The sequence below is a fragment of the Manduca sexta genome, chromosome 14 (genome assembly GCF_014839805.1).
Source record: "Manduca sexta isolate Smith_Timp_Sample1 chromosome 14, JHU_Msex_v1.0, whole genome shotgun sequence".
Classification (NCBI taxonomy): Eukaryota; Metazoa; Arthropoda; class Insecta; order Lepidoptera; family Sphingidae; genus Manduca; species Manduca sexta.
Genome location: NC_051128.1, coordinates 6,857,697 through 6,881,388, shown reverse-complemented (window position 1 = coordinate 6,881,388; position 23,692 = coordinate 6,857,697). Strand labels below are relative to the sequence as shown.

The 23,692-nt window shown below is 36.3% G+C and overlaps 1 protein-coding gene across 5 annotated transcripts in view; it reads left to right on the top strand.

Annotated features, from left to right (window-relative positions):
• LOC115456149 (protein alan shepard) overlaps positions 1-23,014 on the top strand; it is an 82,052-nt gene extending 59,038 nt beyond the window's left edge. For 3 of the 5 annotated variants that reach the window (XM_030185071.2, XM_030185070.2, XM_030185069.2), the window contains 9 exons: positions 1,864-2,097; positions 11,256-11,542; positions 11,622-11,680; positions 12,373-12,497; positions 14,036-14,230; positions 15,349-15,495; positions 16,935-17,222; positions 17,744-17,782; positions 18,028-23,014. In XM_030185071.2, coding sequence (XP_030040931.1) covers positions 1,963-2,097; positions 11,256-11,542; positions 11,622-11,680; positions 12,373-12,497; positions 14,036-14,230; positions 15,349-15,495; positions 16,935-17,222; positions 17,744-17,782; positions 18,028-18,162 — 1,410 coding nt within the window. In that variant the 5' untranslated portion in view covers positions 1,864-1,962 and the 3' untranslated portion in view covers positions 18,163-23,014. The remainder of the gene's footprint in view (positions 1-1,863; positions 2,098-11,255; positions 11,543-11,621; positions 11,681-12,372; positions 12,498-14,035; positions 14,231-15,348; positions 15,496-16,934; positions 17,223-17,743; positions 17,783-18,027) is intronic. The other 2 variants (XM_037438630.1, XM_037438631.1) reach the window with 2 other exon arrangements.
• Positions 23,015-23,692: the final 678 nt, after the last annotated feature.

The following is a 23,692-nucleotide window of genomic DNA, read 5'->3' as shown; positions in this document are numbered from 1 at the left end:
GTCTTACCCAACAATGTTCACATAACTTACGCAACTGAGTTGTAAGCCCACTAGATTAATGATTATCTGTAGTATCGATTCAGTGCAACGGATCCTTAATCGGCGTGATAATGTGCCTTATTCCCGCTTGAATAAACGCGCCACGGCGGGCGAACCTCATTGACATTGCGTATATATTTTACCCTAATTCCTCGCTCGGACACTCCCACGCACGCTAAGCGGATTGCCGGCTTATCGCCTTACGGGCATACTCACCTATTTTTTTTCAATGGCAAAAAATAAAATAGTTTTAAAAGCATAAGGTTGCCTACCGAGAAAAAAAGCGACAATGCCGTGATCCCTGGAGATTAGTTGTTCAGTTTTACGAATTCCGTGACTTAGATAATTAAATATTATAATGCTAGGTTATATGCAGGTTGCAGAGTGAAATTATACATAGTTTTTACTCTCTAAATCATTAATTTGATTAACTTTTTTGGTAGAACAATAAACTCACGCTTGTATCACCGAAGGAGTAGGCATAAAAAAGTAAGTATAGATACTTATAGAGAGAGATTATGAAAGAGGGAGGAGATGGAAGAGAATCTGTAATGTAGAGCATAAACTAAGCCTAAGCTACTTGCGTGACTTTTTCATCCAAAAAATTGCCATTTGAGCAATAGGGTAATTATGCAAATATTAAGTTACCAGAGTAATACACAACTAGAAAATAAACCAGGTGTAATATATTGTGTAAGGGAAATAATAACTACCTTTATATTGTGGATAATTCAGTTTTGTGCAAAAATGAGTGCGTCAAGTACTCGTGCACACATACAGTACACATGTCCCTCAGAACATGATACGCTAGACGCTTGCGAAAGTCCGCACTCGGCAGACATGCCCCGTCACGGCTCCGCTGCGCGCAGAGATGCCAATCTGTTACACTCATAAGTCAGCGTCAAAATGATGCAACCGCGTGGTTTGCCGCTCGATACACCGAAACAGTTATCAGACACGTGTTTATTTTTAACACGATGAAATTTTAATAACTTTTGTTGTTTCGGATGTGTATTTTGGTGCTTTTGAAGTATACAGGTTTCAGTTAGAAGAGGTTCGCAAAACTCTTTGCGGATTTGAACAACTCGTCCTTAAACGAATTAAGAAAGTTAATACGCAGGAGCCAAACTATTTTTTTTAACAAAAGCAGCTTAGATAATAGATTCCTTTATGATACGAGTCATCATTAATAAACGCTTTATTCTATTTTAGAGAAGAAAGCAAATTATGGATTATTGAAACCAGTACAACTTAAATACCAAACGTGAAATTCTTTAGTTATTCACACTAATTTGATAGATACGCCGTAAAATGAAATTTATTACGGTGAGAATAAATTTATTACCACTATTACCACATGCTTTCTCCATGCAGGCTTATTCGATAGCAATCTGTTGGGTACCCCACGTGTAATTAAATAAAATAATGAGCATTTATTAGAGGAAATTTTACTAAACTTACACCGACACGCCGCGAAGGATTAGTATATTAAATTTTCCGTTAAATCTCCTTCGTTTATCAGCCATAAAAAAATATTATTATAACTCTACATAAAGTCTTATTCACCGTAAACGCCACGTTGGTAATGTAATTTTATGAACAAAATGTTAAGTAACTAAAGGTCTCAGGCATTATCTATCTAACTACCCTATAATGTCCTAGATTCAACAGTTTGTCTTTTCAAAATTGGTGAACCTAACATTATTAATCTTTTTTAAACCATAGTGATAGAATAATAAAACGTACATATACGTTGCAACTAAAAAACTCGAATACATAAAATGTGTTTGCAAAACTGATAAGTTGTATTGTTTGGTGTTGTAGAGTAGCGGCGGTTGTCGTTCAGCCAGCGGCGCGGGCGTGGGCGCAGTGACGGTCGCGAGCGCGGGCGCAGGCGCGGGCGCGGGCGCGTGCGCGGCGCGTATGGCTAGCGCAGGCGCGCAGTACCGCGGCGGAACGCAGCAGTGGGCCGCGGCGTATGCGCCGCAGCCCTGCCGCTATCCGCCGCCGCAGCCCCAGCCGTACGCGGCAGCGCCGAGCCCCTACACGCCACACCAAGTAAGTTATAATGTAAAGTATTTAGGGAAATATAAAACTCAATACTCTTAGGGAGCAAAAAAAAACAACCGAACGGATTAATCAGAAAAATCTCATGGCTCAAATATCAATACAAAATGTTTTCCAACATGTGACTCATCACACATGCACTTCAACTTATAGATGGTTAACCCTTCCCTTTTACTTGGGACAACATAAATATCCTATAAATAAACCGAAATCTTTAACTGGCGCTATCGTAGGTATGTTTTAATAAGCACGTTCATCTTTACGAACGAGAGCGGATCGCGGTTTCGCTATTATTCTAACCGCGTGCTCTTCCTAAATATTGGGTGATGCACCATCGTGTTAAATACGCACTTGTAAGCCAGTGTTTACGACACAAAGAATAACTTAAACCACAAGAAGCGTTATATAGTTGAATGGTATTAAATAGCTTTGCCTGAAATTCTGATCCTCTTAGTATCTCTACTATTATCCTTTGATGTAAAGTCGTTTAAATTGTTCCGAGAAATACTGTTAATTTTTCTATCAAATTCTTCTTATATAGTAGGTCCTATTGCAATCACATTCTTTTCAAATAAACGGTTTCATTGTTGGTAATAAACTACTACTTAAATTCTTACTAATTTACCTGCATACGTAATTACGTAGGATTAATTAGATAGGTGAATTTTAAAATGTTTCAGACAAAATAAGTGAAAAATATGTTTAACACATTCTGTTAAAAATACATTTCTGAAACGTAATTTTAATTTAAATCCAGTGATATAAAACAAAGTAATTCCTTAAATGTACGACTTAAGTCTGTTTATAACAGCTTCCGAAAGTTTCAGGGTCTCGTTTGTACGTAGGTGGCAACTGGCAAGCTGTTGGATAATTAACCGCAAAGTCAGCTCGTTGACACGCCTCCATCAATTTCTGCGCCCGGCACCGACATCGTTCCTCGTTATGCATAACACACAACAATATTGCTTGATTAATATCTTCTGAGGCCACTTGACACAAGGCAACTAAACCGTGATTTGCATAAAATTATTTAATGCACAAGTTCACTTTGACGTTGCGATATGAAACGTTTACATGTTACGTTGTCTTGAATATAGTGCGTGTTTTTATAACAGGCAATCGGCTTTTCGTATTGTAAGGGTCTGCTTTCCAAGTTACAAGTAAATTTTATTTTACAATTATGGTATTAAATAGTTTTTTGTAGATAGTAATATTTTTATATTTAGTCAGACAGAAAAGAGCCTATAAATGCAATTTTATATTAACTAATATCGCTAACTACGATCCACGCCGCTTCGTTACTTTTTAAATATAACTTATTTGAAATGGTGTTCACGCGAAAATATATTCGTTAATAGCCGTTTGTCGAGTTTGTACGTCAGAAGCACCGACCTCGTGTCCCGAGAAATCAGTTTACTGAGTAGACACAAACCAGATGTTGCGAAGATCACGCTCACTGCATGCACCCTACGCCACATGATTCTCGTAAAAGGAATTTCTCGCGACCTTATCGCTTTTCGAAATAAAATGTAGCTGCTAGCGTCGTACGTGTTTTATTAGATCGCGTCTCCTTCAGGATTTATCTCATGGCCGTCGTCGATGCCTGAACTCATTTTTTACGTCGTGTTACGTTTGAAAAAAAGTACCATTCGCACGATTTGCCTTTTGTTTTTATATGTGCCTTGTTATTCCGAAAGTTTTTGCACATATCACGTTTTATACGAATTAGTATGTTTGTGGGTATAAGTTTTTTGTTTGTAATGATAAAATCTTTTACCGTGAAACTACATTTTATAACCATAATTCAGTTCTAAAATTATACAGTTTTATAAAATAGACATTAATTAAACTGTTTCTCGTTGCAATCACATAAATATGGACAATAAAAATCCGTTTCAATGACTCTTAACTATCATTATAATGTTCTGTTGAAACTATCAGTTAAAATTGATTATTTTTTTTTTCGTTTTTATGTCGGCGCGATCGCGTCTACTGCTGCACAGCCGTTGCATCCATTCAAATAAACACACTCGCCGCTTGTTCTGTGCTTCTACATTCCACTTACCTCGCTTGATATTATTATTGGATACTCATCTTAACCTGTCAAGAGGTAGTGTTTTACATCAACTAGGCAATCTTAACTAAGAACTTCCACGTGTTTGAGCATTTGATATACAGAGTGAAATGGCGGTAGACTAAGTAAAGTAGGGTCACCAGGTAGAATTGTTGAGGATAAGGCAAAGACGCCATCAAAATTACATAAAGTAAACTCTAGTTATTATTAAGTGGGTATTTTAAAATTTACGTTCCTTAAACTGGGTGAGCCCTGCAATCGCCGCTTTTTAGGTTGTAAAATATATCTATAGCATGTTGATTAATGACCGGAATATGTCAACTGTCAGGGTTGTCACAACTGCGCCGCTTGTTAAATCCAACGTGCGCCCTTGTCCAAATATGGACAAGGGCGCACGTTGAAGATCGCTTTTTAAAGGTTTTTTTAAGAGTATTGAGTCTCCCTTACAATCTAATAATAAGTTCTATTGTGTGCAAGGATTATTTCATTTGGAATCAACTTCGTTAACGATGTATAGAAAAATAGGAACATATCCCGGTACCAGGAATTTCATTTTCACACACGTACACACAAAGATTATGCTGATGTATTTAAATGTATGCGGCCGGAAAAAATTGTAAATGAAATTACCACATTTATTTTGGAAGGTTTCGTTGTGTCTGCATTATTTATATTTAGGAGATCCTTTTTCAATGTCGACCAACTTAATGGGAACATACCTAATACCCAGATGAATTTTACCTTCCCATTTTAGTAATGAGAATTTCCTAACAGAACCCTTTGTGTATTAATTTGATGAAATTTATGCGACATATAAATTTAAGAAACTAGAACGTTAAAAAAAAATATCTCCTAATGGTAACGTTATTAAGTAACTTATCGCTGCCTATATTTTTCAAAATTGTAAAGGTCTAAATCCCCATGCACATGGAAATAATAGCTAGTTTATTTTAGTACGAAGCACGTCCCAGATGTTACGACCCTCGTTCAATTCGAGGTGAAAGTATAAATAAACAAGGCTTGCTGATATCTGTCATCCGAGGAATTAGATTTATTTCGGCTATGGCGGAAGGTGAAGGACCCCTCGATGGCACTAACAAAATGTTTAACTACACCTCCATTTATTTTGTAATGCGGACATAATGGAAGCTTGTTGACGTGCAATATGCGCCGAAAGATAACACGCTAAATATAGCATATTTTACTATCTATAGAGAGGTGGGTTGAAGGAGGAATTATTATCTGTACAAGTAATGCATATATTTTTGAACACTGACATGATGGTAGTAAATATTATGTATCCTGACTAAAGGCAGAACTTCATCTTGCCAGAATTAACTCTGGAAAGTCCATCTTCGTAATACACATGGTTCTTCAAAGGTAAAAAATATGGGAATAAAAGAAAAAAATTAAATTCAGATTTATTTTACAATAAAATAAGCATAATATAGGTAATTGAAATGCAATAGAGCATCTGGATTTTTTTTAAACTTGTATAATTCCAAATCATTAAAAGACCAAGTCGCTGTTTTATAAGTCAAAACTTGCAGCATATTCTTTTTTAGACTTATTTTAATCACCTACATTATGATTAACATAAGTTTAGTCACGTAAATTTTTTAAATACCCTCTGTAACACGGAAACATATACCAGAGTTTATAAAAAAAAAATGATGTAGTTCTGAACATAGACAATTTTTGTAAAACGAAAAGTTTTATTACATTACAGTATCTCAAACGGTTTCGGAACTGTACATCTTGCATACCAAATTACGTACACGGACAAAACTTACAGGAATTAAAGCGAGGAGTGCTAAGAATTTTATATAAACTGTAAAAAAATTAGTGCTACGCTTTCAAGGACGAATCTTGGAAATTAAAAGAACAAATAGAAATTTCGTAGGTATAGTTAATAACTAGAATTGTTTAAGTAGGTTTTTTTATAATATAATTAAAGTACAATACCTTTAACAAAAATAAACAAAATTTCACACTATTTCGCAAGAACATAATTCATGCAAAAACATATAATTTGTACATAGTTTATACATTTTATTAAGTCTCAAGGAATGATTTCTTATTTCATTATTTTTGTAGAAAGTTAATAAAACAAGGTCTTGTAATTTATGAAACAATATAGCTGATTCAGATCACGTACCACCTAGATATTGAACTGGACTATGCCGACATTAATATTTCGATCGTTACACATGAATGTCAGAGAGTAGGGCATATAAATTTACGGTTGGTGAGGACGGCAAATCCTGTTTAGTATTATTTACAAAGTAATTACTAGTTTTAATGTAATGCCGTAATATGGTCATATTTCTTATCACTCACGAAATCAATATTTGTAACATCTTTCTTGTTTTTTTTTTTTTTTATATAATTGATCAAAATTATTTGGGTAACTTAGATACGTTGTTTCTATTGAATGTTAAGTATGTAGTTGTAATGTCTTTTCCTTGTCCTGTGTCACCGAAATAAATCGAAATACACAATTAGCAAAAACATGAGAGTGGACTATAATATTTATGCACGCAAGCCGTAGCCTCTCTTACAATGTTTCCTTAAAGAAACATGCTCGATATGGTAATACACGATCAGGTCAAAATGCTAAGAAAAAAGGAAGCATTTTTTCGTTGTAAGGGTGGCGTTTTTTGGTGAATTATGTTAATGTCAGAATGACGCGGCGACGGCTACCGATATTTAAATTCGGTCTGAACATGAACAATTTTTTCTGTTGCGTTTGACCCTTGGTAATCCAAAAAAGGAACTAGGACAATTTTTTATTTAACTTTTTATTATAATTTGTTATCTTTAGTTTTGTCTTTAGAGTAATTTGCCTTGTTGCAAATGTTAGATAAAAACTGTTTGATGTGAGAATATTTTTGTTGAATACTAGTTGACCAAACAGACGTCGTTCTGTCTTAATAATTATGAATATTAAATTCGTATTTTTATAATTAATAACAAAAAAATATTATAAAAGACATAGTGTTTATTATTGTTTTGCGCGCATTTTATCAATCGCTGACAGTTATTTGAAACAACTGACAGTTATGTAAAATTAATATTGTCATTAAGTTTTCTTATCTTAAATTATCTAATGTTCCGCTCAACTTCCTTAATTTTTTCTTTCCTAAGGACATTGTCCTGACAACAATTGACACAACAAAAAAATAACTATCGAAATTGTTCCATCCGTTCACGCGTGATGCGAATACCAAGGGAAATGGAGATTAATTTTAATATATTATATAAATTATTTTTAATTTGAACTGTTGGTCGGTGTAAAAAAAAGATTGAGACGGCAAAAAAGTGGTAAGAAAAATGAAAGTGTCGACTCTACATAAACTGAAAATCCATATTTCACTGGAAAATATGATTTGTATTCTACCTAAATTTCTATAATTCAATTAAAAAACGACATTGCGTACACTTTACTTAAAGTCATAAGGCCTCGTAATAATATTTTATACTGATTAACTTTCCTGACCACAATAATTTAATTTTATTATAAATTACAATAACGCACCACATAAATCGGCCAAAAGACGTGTTCAATGTCCCTTCAACTGAATGCCAAGTACATGGCGAACGAAATTCATCGATTCTCTGATTGAATCGACGATAAAACAAATGGAGTGCTCAATTTAAATAGATTGAATGGGATTTATGTTTCATTTCGTGAGCTTCGACGGGTTCGATTGTTTCTACAAGCACCGCGCGGGTTCCATATTGGGAACAGGAATTTCATTATTTATTACTCATTATGAAATTTAAACACGCCAATTCGCACTAGTTCCGCTAATTAGCATGACAAATGTTTGGTTATTTGCAAAGTTTGCTAATAGTAGTAGCACTACGGTAACAAACGATGTCGTGAGTTATTGAGAATGGTCACCAGCGCCATTAAACATTCTGATACTACAGGAATCATGGATAGCATGTCAGTTTTCTGTGAGATTGTCATTAGGTACAACACTTCGATCGGCAGTTGAATTTGATGAGCCAAAAAATTTTGCTACTGTGAGATTCTATAACTAATTTATCTTAAAAATTCGTCGTAGGTATAAGGATCTTATTAAAACTGATATACTTTTTAACTGATTAAGATGCAGTACATGTGTGTTATAAAGTCGAAGTTTTCACATCTACTGATAAATAACAATATTTTTATAATACTTAATAGTATTCCACGTAGCTGTGGATATCAGAAAACAGGCATAATAGGTGACAGTTTGCGTGTAGGCCGAGCATGTGACGTCGCGCACCGCACGCACGCGCTGCGCTATCGAGCCGGGAGTCGGGGATCGAGACCAACTGTTGAGTCAGTCGAGTGTCTCCCGCCCCTCGCTTTCAGATACGGCAGGACACCCTCGCGGCGCTCCACCGCTATGACGTCACCGCTCGCCAGCCGTGCACTCCATGTGTGCGTTAATGTGAATTTGTCGGCAATTCCACTGCGGACAAAACTTAAAATAGCTTCCTATCGGTTTGCAGTCGAGACACATTTACGTTTGGTATGTGAACATTAGGTTGTTAACGATGTACATCGGATATGGCTGTAATGCAATTTATTTAAGTCTACAAAGCTTTAAAATCACTCGTAAAAAAATTAAAACACACATTTGTAAAATGTGTTAATACTCAATCACTACATGTTAAAGAAAAAAATGTATTGGCCATGCATTTAAAGCTACTCGACCGAAAACAATAATTGCGAAATGTAGATATCCATTTAATTTTACCGTAACGAGACACATTACTGTATCAGTTACGCCTCTAGTCGAACACAAAAAGGTGTGAAGATGGCCACACAATTAATAGAAAAAAACAATACGAGCTATAAAAATACTACGCGATAAAAACATTTGACGAACGAGGCGTGCCAAAACACAGCCGTACTTAGGAGCGCTTACGTCAAACTTTGAATAAGTTTGCGTACCGATGATTACTCGTCAAGAAATGTCACCCGCCTCCCATTCTACCCCCACTCTTCAAGTTGTGACACCTGTCGAAGCCGAACCAGACTGATTGGAATGTTACGTACCTACGGCGCGGTGAATTTTGCAAAATCATGGCGTATTCTTACGTCAAATAAAAAATTATGATAAAAAGAAGCGTATTTTTTCGAGGTCGTATAATATAGTGAGGTTCTGTATAAGTAACTTACAGAGAGTTTATAACAGTTCTTTGGGTTTGAAAGAATATTAAATTTACATTTAGTTTATAAATTGTTTTATTCTTAAAATTTAGGATATCTAATATAACTTATTTGAAATAAGAATCGACGATACTAAAGATGTAAATCACATTATTACCTAAACCACACATTATTAAACAACTTTAAATAAAGAGGTATTACCGCAATTAGACTAGACTTTGCTTACGGTTCCGCCTGACCTTACCTGGAATAAAATTTTCCGGAACAAAGTTCATATATTCGGCCTATATGGGTTTTAATTTTTATCCAAACTCATTTACCTAACTGTTTCCAAATAAATCCTACAAACATCCAGAAATCTTCGCAAACATTCGCATTTATCTAATACGGGTAGTTTGTTGTTGTTGCTGAGACATTTTCCACTAACAAGTTGTGATGTCGGCACTTTCGATCTCGCTGCTTTTTGCGATGAACGACTTCTCAGTCGTTTTTTTAAGAAAATAACTCGTATAATTTATCTTTATTTTTTGGTAGATACCTGAGCCTATTTATAAATCGTGATGATTTTTTCATGAAAAATCATGATGGTCACAAAAAGCTACAGCGGATACCTGAGCAGAAGCTTTTAGGCAAGAACAATTTTTTATTTAGTATCCAACTGTATATTTTTTTTGGATAGACGCTTCGAAAGAGGAAAGTTAAGCCGAATTATACCAGATTTCGTCTACTTAGCACCACTGTCTCACGGGCAACGTGACGTCTAATCTATCCATTGTCATATTTATTGATAACATATATATACTTTCAAAAATTCGCGATAAAGTGTGAATAAAAGATGGCAACAAAAGGCTACGAAATAGCAAACGTCAATAAAGATCGACGCGTTTTTCTACGTATAACGCGCTACGGTAGTGTTTTCAGCAGTTAACTCAAATTGTCCCAATTACTGACGGCTACCACTCAAGATACCAATTACATTACTAATCTGAATTTTTTAGTGAAAAATAAGACAACATCATCAATTGTACGCAAATGTTCAGTTAGGTATATTACGTACTGTGACGATCTTCACGATGAATCAGCAAGTTTTCAAGTTTATAAAGCTGATGGTGTGACTTGTGAATACGCTTTATATACTTGTATACTAGTGCTTAAATATTACTTCAACTACTCTTACTTTAACAGTCCTTAAAATACAGCGCTAAATTGTTATGCTGCGTTAGAAGTACAAATATTCAAAGGTTTATAGCATGGTCCAAAAGAGGCTTGAATTTAAAACGCACATCCCACGCATGCAGAATTTCATACAAAATATGCCAGCACACTATAAAAGGCATATGGTAACAATCGGCCCGTGCTGATTACAGCTCCCTATTCATTACTCCGCTAATAGCTTGCACCTTAATTCGTCTCACCTATAGCAATTATTTTGAATGAAGTCGCGCGAACGCCTATTATGAAGGTTGTGCTCCGCGGATCGACTCAGAATTTGCGCACGTATTAACACTTAACAGAGATGGAAATAGTCGTATCTTTCGACGATAATGCTCTCCCGTACTTTAGTGAAAATAGATTATTAACTCAAAGAAACATGTTTATTGCACTCGGGTACACAATTCAATATATCCGCGTGTTAATACGTACCTCATGACGCATTTCTAACAAATATTAAGCGGATTTACATATTTGTATGGCGAGGTTATTATCCAAATTCCAACATCGCAAAACCCCTCGAAACGAATTTACATTGCAAATGCGAGTTTATGAGAGATTATAATGGAGACACCGTGGCGTCTAAACGTCTATTTGTTTTTATAAAAGCGAACGATATTTATCTATAAAATCGTTTCCAATGTTTATTAAGCAGTGTCATTTAGAGACAGTATGGCGTAAAGCGTAATATAGGCGTTGTATTTGCAGTACAGTGGTGCGAGTATGGGAGGCGGCTGCGGCGCGACGGGCACGCGGGTGCCGACGGCGGCGTCGCCTGCCAACACGGCGTCGTCATCATCGTCCAACACGGGTTCGGCGGGCGGCACGCGCTCCACCAGCCTGAGCACCGCACCACCGCCCCCCGCCTCCTCAACCTCCACCACCGGAGCCGGCGGCGAACAGCTCAGCCGCACTAACCTATACATTCGGGGCCTTAACCAGAACACCACCGATAAGGACCTTGTCCAAATGTGCCAGATGTGAGTGCTATCACCCTCATGTTGTTATCGATACTCGCCGCGTGTCGAATTACATCTGACGTGTCTATATCGCTTTCAGGTATGGCAACATTATCTCAACAAAAGCAATTTTGGATAAAAATACGAATAAATGTAAAGGTAAACTATATTCATTCCCGTAAATCAACCCCATAACACTATCTATCATAGCAATCCTACCAGATTATACCAACATTATATTTAGTTATAATTATGTGCATAGTAATTATTCCACGTATGTATGTAAAATATTCTTTACATTCATAATACTAAATAGATACTGCATCGTATATCCAATGTATCCACAAATGAATTACTTACTTAAAATAATATTAATATTTTCTAGAATACCATATATCTACCTTCATTAAACTAATCCATCTATGGTGAGACTTTTTTCCAATATATGCACGAATGTTAGTTAAATTCGACTTTATTTATATTTATATTATTCTCATTGTTACATATGTTTATTTTACATACTTGAGTGTTTCATAGTAGTATCATCACTTGTAAACACATTGCACCGAAGCACAGTTGTAACGATGTTACACTATCTTTGTCTTTTGGAATTATGCACAACAGTTAAGATTATTACAACACTAAAGTCATCTTTATCACATTCTCATCATGCTATTTACGATTAGGCGTTATGCTCCACTTCATTAGATGTTTTTCAAATGTATTATAGCTGTTCGATGAGATCTTAAAATAATACCAAGCATGATTCATCAGATTGCAACCGAAATTCTAAAGGCGCATTGTGTGCACGCTGCCTACTACAATGAAACGTATCACTTTTGTTTTCACAGGTTACGGTTTTGTAGATTTTGAAACGATCGCGTCAGCAGAGGCAGCTGTTAAAGGATTACAAGCGAAAGGTGTTCAGGCCCAGATGGCTAAAGTGGGTATCTGGTTCCTGCGTAGACTGAACCGTGTACGTTATGCATGCAAGTAATACTATTATGACTAACAGCCTGCTCCTAATCCGCTGTCTTATTCATCCTTATCTAATACTGACTACCCATCTCTAACCCATTACATTACTTTCCCTGATTCCTGACTTATATTAATTCCGTCGAGGGGTTGGCAAGATGATTATCAATATTAGCGTGTTAATAAATAAATTTCCTCTGTTTAAGTTACTTGCACGATGTTACATTGTGTTCGCGACCGGTTTATTTTAAAATTTTGTACAAAGCGTATACTGTTCTTGCCGACAACTAGCGATCCCTACTTCTGTCCCTTCCTCTTTCCTCCCTCACTTATATAGCTTTAGTATTTTACCCTGTTGTCTATCAAAAGATGCTGCAATATTCGAGTATCTAAGGTCGTTTGTCTTGTCAAGTTCTTCACCATAAACAATAATTTCTATTTATAGAAATGAACATCGTGCCCTTACTATTGAAGTGAAATCACTATTTAGTTAACCATGTTTATTAATAGTGCATTTATTGAAATGACATTTAAAACAGCCCACAATAGGTCCTGTGCTTAGATCATCGATATGGGGATAAATGTTTTGATATGTTGCGTTAATAATTACCAGTAAAGCAACAATCGCCATTCGTGAATACATTTCGGTAACGCGCTATGTCGAAAGTAATCACGAGCCATAACACGAAACGTGTTGTAAGTATTCATACCCTTCAATGATACGCAAATGCGACGCAAAATAAAACGCTTACTTAATTCTATACTTCAGACATTGTTTCATCCTGTTAATTCTATACTATGTCGTTTGCTTCAGCGTTATAACAATGTACAATTGTATTCTCGCTACTGAGCTCGGGTTTTCTCTGCTTTCGGTATTAAATTAGTGTGTATGCGAATTTTAACTAGCTTCATAAACTCTATGCTGATGTATATGCCCATGTCGTTGATAACATCTACGTAATATTATTTAGTATATTAGAACAGGCTGCTGATTTCCGTCAGAGCTGGCTTCGATGTCTAGATAATCTATGCGGGCTTTAAGCTAATCTTAATAATGTCAAAAATAATTTTCACTTTAATGTTAATCATCAAATAACGCTTAGAATTAACGTTTAGAGAGCAGTTGAAAAATCACCGTACTAAAAACAAAAATATTTTGTACAGTAAGTATTACAATCCTTAATGGTATAAGGGACATTCAGTATTAATAACAAGTCTTCTTTAGAGGTATCTGTACATGTACATTGCTAAATAGAATTGGCTGTGTAAACCTAATGACATAAAGTTCAAATTATCGTGCCGGTTAAATAAGTTAGTGATTATGTTAATATTTTTTGTTACCAATCATATAGAGCACATAAAGTCGTTTATTGCTTAGCATTTAAAATTATGAATAAATATCATTATTAAATTTAAAAAAATCAATTATTCTTAAATAATACGAAGGCACATATTTCAAGTTTACATTAAATTTAGATACGAAATCATTTACTCTAATTTCCAAAGCCGCTTCTTCATCTATTGCCCGAATTCTTCCAGCAACAAGAACAAGACCCGACAAACCTGTACATGGCCAACCTGCCGCCGCACTTTAAGGAGAACGATGTGGACCAACTGCTGGCCAAGTTCGGCCAGGTGGTCTCCACACGGATCCTGCGCGACACCCACGGGCAGAGCAAAGGCGTTGGCTTTGCGCGGATGGAGTCTAGGGAGAAATGCGAGCAGATTATTCAAGTGAGTACATATACTTATATTTTATACTAGCTTTTGCCCGCGGCTTCGCCCGCGTTATAAAGTTTTCCGTTATAAAAGTAGTAGTTTCCCGGGAGCCTATGTTCTTCCCAGGGTCTCAAACTGTCTCCATACCAAATTTCATCTTAATACGTTGGGTAGTTTTAGAGTTTAACACGTTCAGGCAGACAGATGCAACGGGGGACTTTTGTTTTATAATATATTTTTTAGAACTTTTTAAGTGGAACAATCCCGTCATACATCATTGTTGCATAACTTTAACCGTTTACGCAGCGCAGGCAACGGAAGCTCTCAAAACTAATAATTTTCCCCGTTTTTGCAACATGTTTCATTACTGCTCCGCTCTTATTGGTTATAGCGTGATGATATATAGCCTATAGCACTCCAGGAACAAAGGGCTATCCAACGCAAAAAGAATTTTTCAGTTTGGATCGGTATTTCCTGACATTGGCCATTACTGCTCCGCTCCTATTGGGTATAGCGTGATGATATATAGCCTATAGCACTCCACGAACAAAGGGCTATCCAACGCAAAAAGATTTTTTCAGTTTGGATTGGTATTTCCTGAGATTGGCCATTACTGCTCCGCTCCTATTGGGTATAGCGTGATGATATATAGCCTACAGCACTCCACGAACAAAGGGCTATCCAACGCAAAAAGAATTTTTCAGTTTGGACCGGTAGTTCCTGAGATTAGCGCGTTCAAAAAAACAAACAAACAAACAAACTCTTCATCAGCTTTATATAATAGTATAGATAGATAATTCTGTAGACCCTTGTTAATAAATACGTCATTGTTCTAATTTTTCTATTTTAAGTTAACGGTTTATTTTTCATTAGATTTCCATGCTATGAAAATCGAATGTCCCAAAAACTAGAGTTCTATAAAGCCCACGTCAAATTATTATTTTGTTTACCAAGAATGCAAATGGATTCGAAAACGATCTCTGTTAAACCCAAGGTGGCATCAACAATATTTCAATAAATTTGATATATTATTACGACAAAATAAATAAATCTTTACGAAGTCACGTATTAGGGATTATTTAAATTTATTTACAGGAAATAGCACTAATTATAATAATACTTTTATTTTACAGATGTTTAATGGCAACGCTATACCGGGTGCCAAGGAGCCTCTACTAGTAAAGTTCGCTGACGGCGGTAATAAGAAGAAAGCACTCTATAACAAACAAAACGACAACAATGGCCGAGCATGGCGGGACAACAACGAATCCATTACACAGGTTAATATGCGTTTGATAAATACCAATAAATATTTGGTAGGTAGGTAGGTCTATTCAGTATCAGTTTGTGGTGCTATTTTTGCCCTTTAAGGCTCCGGCCGCGTGAAGAAGTTTTCGGGATAAAAGTTCCCCTTTATATTTTCCTAGGATTAAAAGTAGGCTGGCCTAGAGCACTCAGGAGTAATGTAAGAGAAACAATAAGTGAAATAGTTGCTAAGATTAAAGCGTTCAAACAAAAAACAAACTCTTCAGCGTTATATGTTAGTATAGATTCTATTTCTACAAAGAAATTAATAAGTCCCATAAGAATACACGTTCGCCATTGTATATACAAGTTAGGTGATGTACAAATCCGTAGAACGGCATATCTTTTGTTACAAATGGAACTAAGCCGCTCTACTAAACTTTAATAGATTTCTTTCTGTCTTTTGTTGTCAGTTGTTGTCGGGATTGTTTACTTTGTTTACGCTAGCGATTTTAACGAGAAAAGAATGTTAGCTACTGTTATATATGTTTTAAAAAATCGTTAATTAATATAACTTGCCACATACCACGATTGACAATTTATCTTGTGAATACTAAAAATAATAACCTTATCATTTATGTAAAACATATTCTGCTGTATATTTCAAAAACATTTGCTCTTACGCAGAATGCTTTCTACAAAATTAAGGCATAAACATTAAAATTCTTAACGTGCACTGTTTTCGTTAACAGTCTATTTGCATAACAGTGTTCCGGCACAGATATGTGAGGACTTTATCGATGCGCGCCTTATTATAAGTGCATTGAAACCATTATAAATGTAACACGGTACGAAACAAATAATTAAATTTATTCGCTTTACTTTTCTTTTGTGATTGTTTCGTACCAATATAGATACTATTGAATCTTAAGTTTTTGTAAGACTGGGTGTTGCTCGCGGCTTCTCCCGCGTTAAAAGCTTTTACGGCTACAAAGGTTCCACAAACACTATACCAATAGTACAGAGCACTACATAAAAGGCGCCAGCGCCATCTTTTAAAAAAAAAAAGAATTATTTCGCATGGGGCAAATTCCCGGGATAAAAATTTATATGTGTTAATCCAAGACATGATTTATCCGTGTGCCAAATTTTATCCAAATCCGTTTAGTTATTATTGAGTTTACTTTTAAAAAACATCCAAAATCTTTTTAAAATTTTTGTCCATCGTAAAAAAAATACTGTCAAACAAACTAACCACGTTATTTTAACTATCGCAAAGAGCAACTTTAGCAGGTACTGAATGTTAGAATCAAGAAACATATATGTTTAGGTATTGTTAAACCTATCTAATTTATGGCGATAACAAAGTATTTATTTTTACACAAATTAGGCTGCAATGCATAGACATAGGAATCTTAACACGATTACAATATAAGATAGCTTAAAATTTCAATTTCTTATTGATGTAATGTAGTTGGTGGAATGCTTCCAGGCGGCCATGGCTGTGAGCGGCGTTTACACGGGCGGTGTAGGCGGCGCGGGCGCAGGCGGCGAGTGCGCCGGCGTTTACCGCGGCGGCGCCAGCGTGTACGGCGTGGCGGCGTTCCACCACCACCCGCAGCTGCACCACCATCACGCGGCGCATCCCACTACCTGGCTGGCGCCGTACGCCACGCTCATCCCGCCCGCGCATCCTGCGCACCACGCCGCGCACCCTGCGCATCCCACGCACATACCCATCGACACCGTGCCTAGCCAATACGTAAGTTCTCTACACCTTTATTGTAGCCATCATGACATGCCATATTCAGCATAACATGTTATCGCGAATAGCAGACTAGAGTAGCAGTCTTGCCTTTCAGGTTGAAAAAGCACGTATACAAATGACCAGGTATAAAGCTGCTAACAGCATATAAAAAAATATAAAACTAAAGTGATAATTTATTATAGTTTTGGTCTTTTTGGCCTAATTTCAAATTTGTACAGCCGTTGACTTGTTGCGATAGTTTGTATCTCTAGGATATTGTCTCTGTTTTGTACAAGTGTGAAGACGCCCAGAAAATGCAACATTGAAAATTTTCAATAAGACATTATTTAGACAATTACATTTTTTAAGAATTGAAAAACTGTAATACAAACCCTATGGATTATAGACGCTTAATTGAGATCCGGCCTGATGCGTTAAAACCTTATTTAAAATACAACAATACCGAGGAAAATTATGGAGGAACATTCAGTCAAAGAAAAACACTAAAGGACTGATGTAAATTCTCTGTTTTCCAGGTAAACTGGGACAGCTTAAGGCCGGAAAATGAGTTATACGTGAGTGCTGAAATAAAATCCTAATCGAAGCTGATCCCTATAACCGTTACCCGATTGCTTGTGAACCGTAACTCACTATCGGCGCTCCTATCGCTTTCTATGTTATATGTCGCTTCTACCAGCATCCACGACACTAGCCGACTCCAAGGCAAATGTTATAGTCACATTAAACTCTATCGAGCCGTATGCGGGGTGTGCATGCGTGTAAGAGTCGACCAGGCTAACGAGATGATGTCGTGTTTCAGTACTTCGCGTCGCACCCGTACCAGTACTTCGCGGGCCCCACTCCGCCGATCATCCAGATGCCGATGGAGAGCGAGCACGCGTCGACGGCGGCGTCGCCCGACGAGGCCTACCAGCCGTACCCGCCTCCCAAGTAGACCGTAAGCCACGCGACAACATTATATGCTGTACACGAGCCAAAAATCAAAGCAACTGTGAAATCTTACAATGTTAATTTGTTTTAGTTTTAATTTGCGGCCGTTATAGACTTCATCGAAAGCTCCGCTCGCGCGACTCTCGTCGCCGCCGCCTTCTGACTAGTTCTAAGCTGATTATACTTTGTGATTATACGTTGACTGTTTGTTTTGTTGACGGGCTTCGCTCCGGCCGATTGTCGACACTGCTGGTCGTTCGATTCGCTGTGATGTTTTGATGAGGTCTTCTGACGGTTCGACGAGAGGATTTGATGTATAGAAAATGGGTGCAATTTTAAATGTGTTTTTACATTATAATTTTATTATTGTTTTATGAAGAAATAAATTTAAGATTCTAGGCACAGGTATTGAACATGTTGAAAAGATTATTTAAGATAGTTAGGTATTTATTTTAGCATAGTGTAATCCACGATTAAACTATAATTTTGAAAATGTCCTCGAAGCAGGGAATATTGGGAAATTTTATTTTCAATTCAGTGTCATATGTAAAACGCTAAGATTACTGATTTATGAAAAGTAGTTTCTACGATTTTATTACAATAAAACCGTGCAATCCGCATTCATTATTTTATATAAATTATTTTAAAAAATTACCATTGATGTATGTTTTTATTAATTTTAATATTTTATTATTTTAAATCAATCAGGCATAGGAAGAGAGCAATACCTAAGTGGGGTTGGATAGGAATGTTAAGTGGTTAATGGTCATATCATGTGGAATCAAAAAATCAAAACTATATACTAACAAATTTATAAAAATGAAACGATTTTATGTGTGTAATGGTTAGTAGAGGTGGTTGCACCGATTAAATCTTGTACGATAATAAATTTCAGAAGATTTTGAATCTTCCATGGATAATACGTATTTTTAAAATACAGTGAAGGATAAACGCTTGTTATTTCATATTGTAGTAGAAAAAAAACATAAATTCAGGCAGCTTTACGAGGCAAACGTACAATACGCTGGGGATTTACTACAGTTGATGTTCGGGCGTAGATACCTCTGCGTCACTGCGTGGCACTCACGGAGATATCCTAATGTAGGTACATGTTCAAAATATGTTTATCAATGGTGCTTTATACCATAATATGTAAACACGCTTTGCAGTATTATCAACGATTAATGTATATTGTACAGGCGCAGTCTTCCACGAGAACGCAAATTATTTTCGTATCATTGTGAATATTTACGACAACGGCACCTCCGATATCCTATAATAAATCACTATCTTCCAAACACTTCGATGTAACTAACATTATATCCGTCTGTTACTGGAAACAGAGTATTCTTAAATTTATTTCACGACGGTCAAAGACAAATATTTCGTTCATCTAATAGTAGGTAAGCATGTTTTAGCTTTCGTTTGTAGTGCGTACGTACTGAAAGTATAGCAAACATGTTCACGTCTCAATAACAATAACTTCGTTGCCAAACCCAAAATACAGACTGAATTTATGTATACCTATTGTTAACTTCCATATAGTTGTTATCCGAGTTTCGTTTCACGAAGGAATGATAACTTGCACTGGCTGTTGGTCGGATCGTAGCAGTGACGTATCGTGTGATATCGCGTAATACCTGGCGCTCGCACTCGCGACCCACCGGTCGCGGGGCCTCAAATCGTTTGCGCTTATGGCACGACAGTGCTGATAATACGGCAACCTTTAGCAATAAGCAGTTGTTTGTAAAGTCTATTTATATCTACATTTTACGAGTCTATACAAATTTTTGTACGTTGAAAACTCATGTTTGAATACGTGATTAATGAAGTGATCCTTTTTTGAGAATCATGTACTGAATCAACTGTAGTTGTTATTATGTAGGCGGTCGGCACATTCCACTAGAAAACTTCAAACAAAAATTCCACGATTGATTTCCACATTATGAAATGTAAAGGATTTGAAATCCAAGGTGTGAGCACCGTTTTGGTGTAAATGAACACTTTTTGTACCATCACGTAGGTTTTGGGTACACTTTATGACTTTATATGAAATTTGATATTTTTATATTGAATATATATAAATTATACATGGATATGTATACATGTATATACATTGTTGATGGGTACGAGTAAAAGCCTACTATATCGCAACTGTTTAATTCTATTTTGGCACGTCAAGAGTTTCATCAGAACCAAAGTATACAAATCATTAAAATCGAGTAAGAAGTAGGAAGATATTTATACAACTCAGGGACTGAAGACTAGTTAAATGTTTGATATATAACTGTATTTTAACTGACGATTAAGCGGTAACCTCTTTATTCAAAACCTGTGTACCAAGTACCAAGTAAGGAACAATATCTACACAAGTCAGGAACTGACGCTAGCTGACGACAGGTTTTGAATGAACAAAACGTAGATTTTGAACGGATATGTAGATCTGTATTACATTTGTTTCATTCATTTGTTTTATTCATAATAAGGCTGAATTTTTCACTATTTTCCGTAAATGAATTACTTTTGGAATGTACATAAATTAGCTGGTGATATTTTCACACGTATGTAACATACTGCTAAAGAATTTCACATAGAGGCACAATATCCAGTACTTAATATGGACGGAGAATTCGCAAGCACGTAGCCCCGAATAGTTGTTACTTAGCTGACTGCCTGACTGTACCTACTGTGCGATCGCAATGAGTTTGCTAACAATATCAGCTCTTGATACTAAACGCTCACGTCACAAGGCTAAGAAAAAGTGAGATTTTTATTAGTATAACGTTTGAGTAAAACTTACTGAACCATAATACTCCATAGATCAGTATTATACTTGTATAATTTCTGGTCATGCCAAATTTATTGAACTGACTAAGAAACCGCCTTTAATTCTTGTGAAAATTTGATAACCGTGAAGTGCAATGCAGTACCGAGTGACGAGTGGCGCTTGGTACTTAGTTAAGTAAATGAACGTGTAGAGTTCCACGCACATTGTGGCTTCCTGTAAATGCAGTCTTCCGATAGATATTTCCGCTAATTGTTGCATTTAAAATTGATGTCAGTGTATTACGGTTTGTTCTGTTCAGAAGTGCACCGATCATCCATGTACAGACGATTTTAATGTCCCGCACCACATCCTTACCGTTTTTTGTTCGACACAGCACATTTCATTCCACAATGCAAATCGATTCTCCTTGAATGTATGATAAAGATATTAGAATAGAATTACAAATACACCAATTCATTTTAAGTGACGTAGATACATAGCGTGGCACGGTTCTGTAGAATAGTACCGTCAAAGAGGAAACTATTTTAGCACTAAATTATTTTTCTAATGCTTTCCTTCCATTTTAAGCAATAATACATTAATTTGATGGTAGTGCCTTCAGCTTCCTTTTAAAGTAATATTCAGATGTTACAGTATAGCAGTTGCATGTGCTTTACACGATATTTTTACAGGTAATAAAGACCTTACCGTATTCATAAACGTAGTGATAATGTTAAAAAAATAACTATGTTTATAATATTTTGTAATAACAACAGAAACATGATAATGTGGCTGTCTAATCGTTGCATTTTTCACACATGATGTAAAAATTTAACGTAAAATAAAGTCATAGATGTTCCTAGTTAACTCGCTTCAAACATTCTTGACATGTGTGATAAATACTTTACTCGAGAGATTACGAACGTCATGTGATGTACGCGTGTCGCGTAGTGAAGTCTGGCCGCGTCGCAGGCGCAGTGCCGGCCACGGTACCTACGGGCTACCGAGTACTGGAGTACTGCCTGCAAACGGTGCGCGCACGCATCGGGAACCAAGTCTTGAAAACCAAAACTATGACTCAACTGATAATCATGTCGATGAATAGGATTGAAGTGTTAAGTAAATATTTTTAAAATTAAGTCCTTTAAGTATAAATGAAAGTTCGACCCGTTTTTAAATGAGAATAGTGAAGCTATCGGTACGAAGACGAATTGATGGCTAGTTCATAATCTAGGCTTAACTCTAGTTAGGATAGAATAGCAAAAAATGTTCGACGCTAAGATAGAATATAACCGTAGATTAATATATTGCCCGCGGACGGGGCCCGAGCGCGCCTCCTGCCGGCTCTAGGGTAGTTTCCTTTGTTAGTTTAATATTTAATTTGATGGACTGAAGCCGGCACGCGGCGCACCGCTCCGCGCGCGGCCCTCGTAAGGGAACTCTAACAAATAGTAAACACATTCTCGACCTAAGTTTCAGTTGAACAACTTTGCTTTCACCTCTTTTGTTATGTAGTTGACTAAGTGTAAAGATGGAAAACTAAGGAAAAAAAAACTGTCGGAAATGTTGATAAGATTGTAATTGTCCAATGTGTATTTAATATAGTGTGGTGTTCTACCCAGCAGACTAGTCTAGAGAGTAGAATAGTTTAGATAAAACATTTAGTTAGGTAGTATAGAAATACGAAATGCAAAAATAAAACTTCATAAAATGTAAAAAAAAAGAAATGAAATTGTTGGTAAGAAAGAATATTTTTAAGGGACATGTTGCTTCGTTGTGTTATGATGTGAGGTTTGGCATAACTATGATAATAGTGTAAAAGCATTTCTCGCAGAGAAAAGACAAAGAGAATGTTATGTATCTATTTTGTTACAAAGTGTTTGCAAGTTTCTATATTATGCTATGAGCATTTTATGTGACCCGCATTATTTATAGTTATGCTGAATGGAAACTAAAATAATATATAAATAAATCAAAATGGTACTAAGAAGCATGTTTTATTGTGACGAGTCATGTTCCTTTGCATTGAACATATTTTGTAAGAGCAAATGATTGAAATAAAACGAGCGAAACCAAAACTAGTACATTATTTCATTCTTTTACTACCCACATCCCAAATTTACTAATTTAAATCAATAGACAAAACTATTTAAACTGTACAGATAAATCAATATTTTATTCAGCAGTTACTGCCTCGGTGGTGTAGTTGTATTATGGTACAACTGCAGTGACGAGGTCTCGGGTTCGATCCTCGGTTTTAACAAATATTGGCTTTTTCTACACAGTATTAGCCTGGAGTCTGGAGTTTGTGCCCGATCTGGCGAAATAGTCGCCCCCTATCACATTATACAATGAAATACACACGGCGATAAACAGGCGGTTGCGTCTTTGTCCACCCTTTCGTGAGTAAAAGCAGTGTGTGTCAACTGGGTTAAATGCATCTCAAAAAATGGATATACTTATTTTCAGTCCCCCGATTGAAGTCATATATTATCCTATCCAAACTCCCCACACCAATTCCTTTATACAAACATGCACACATACATCTAGTATAAAAGAATTGTGTCAGGCAATTTAGCAAATGTTGTGTGCATTTATAAGTGGGGTCGATACAACAAATAACAGCCCGCATTTCGCTGAAACAATTAGGCATTATTACGACTAGACGCCCGTCTAACGTCAACCCGCATTCTGGATTCTTAATTGGGCAAGTTGTGTACGCAAAGCCCCAAATATAATGGGTCTTTAGCTCATAAACGCTGGCACT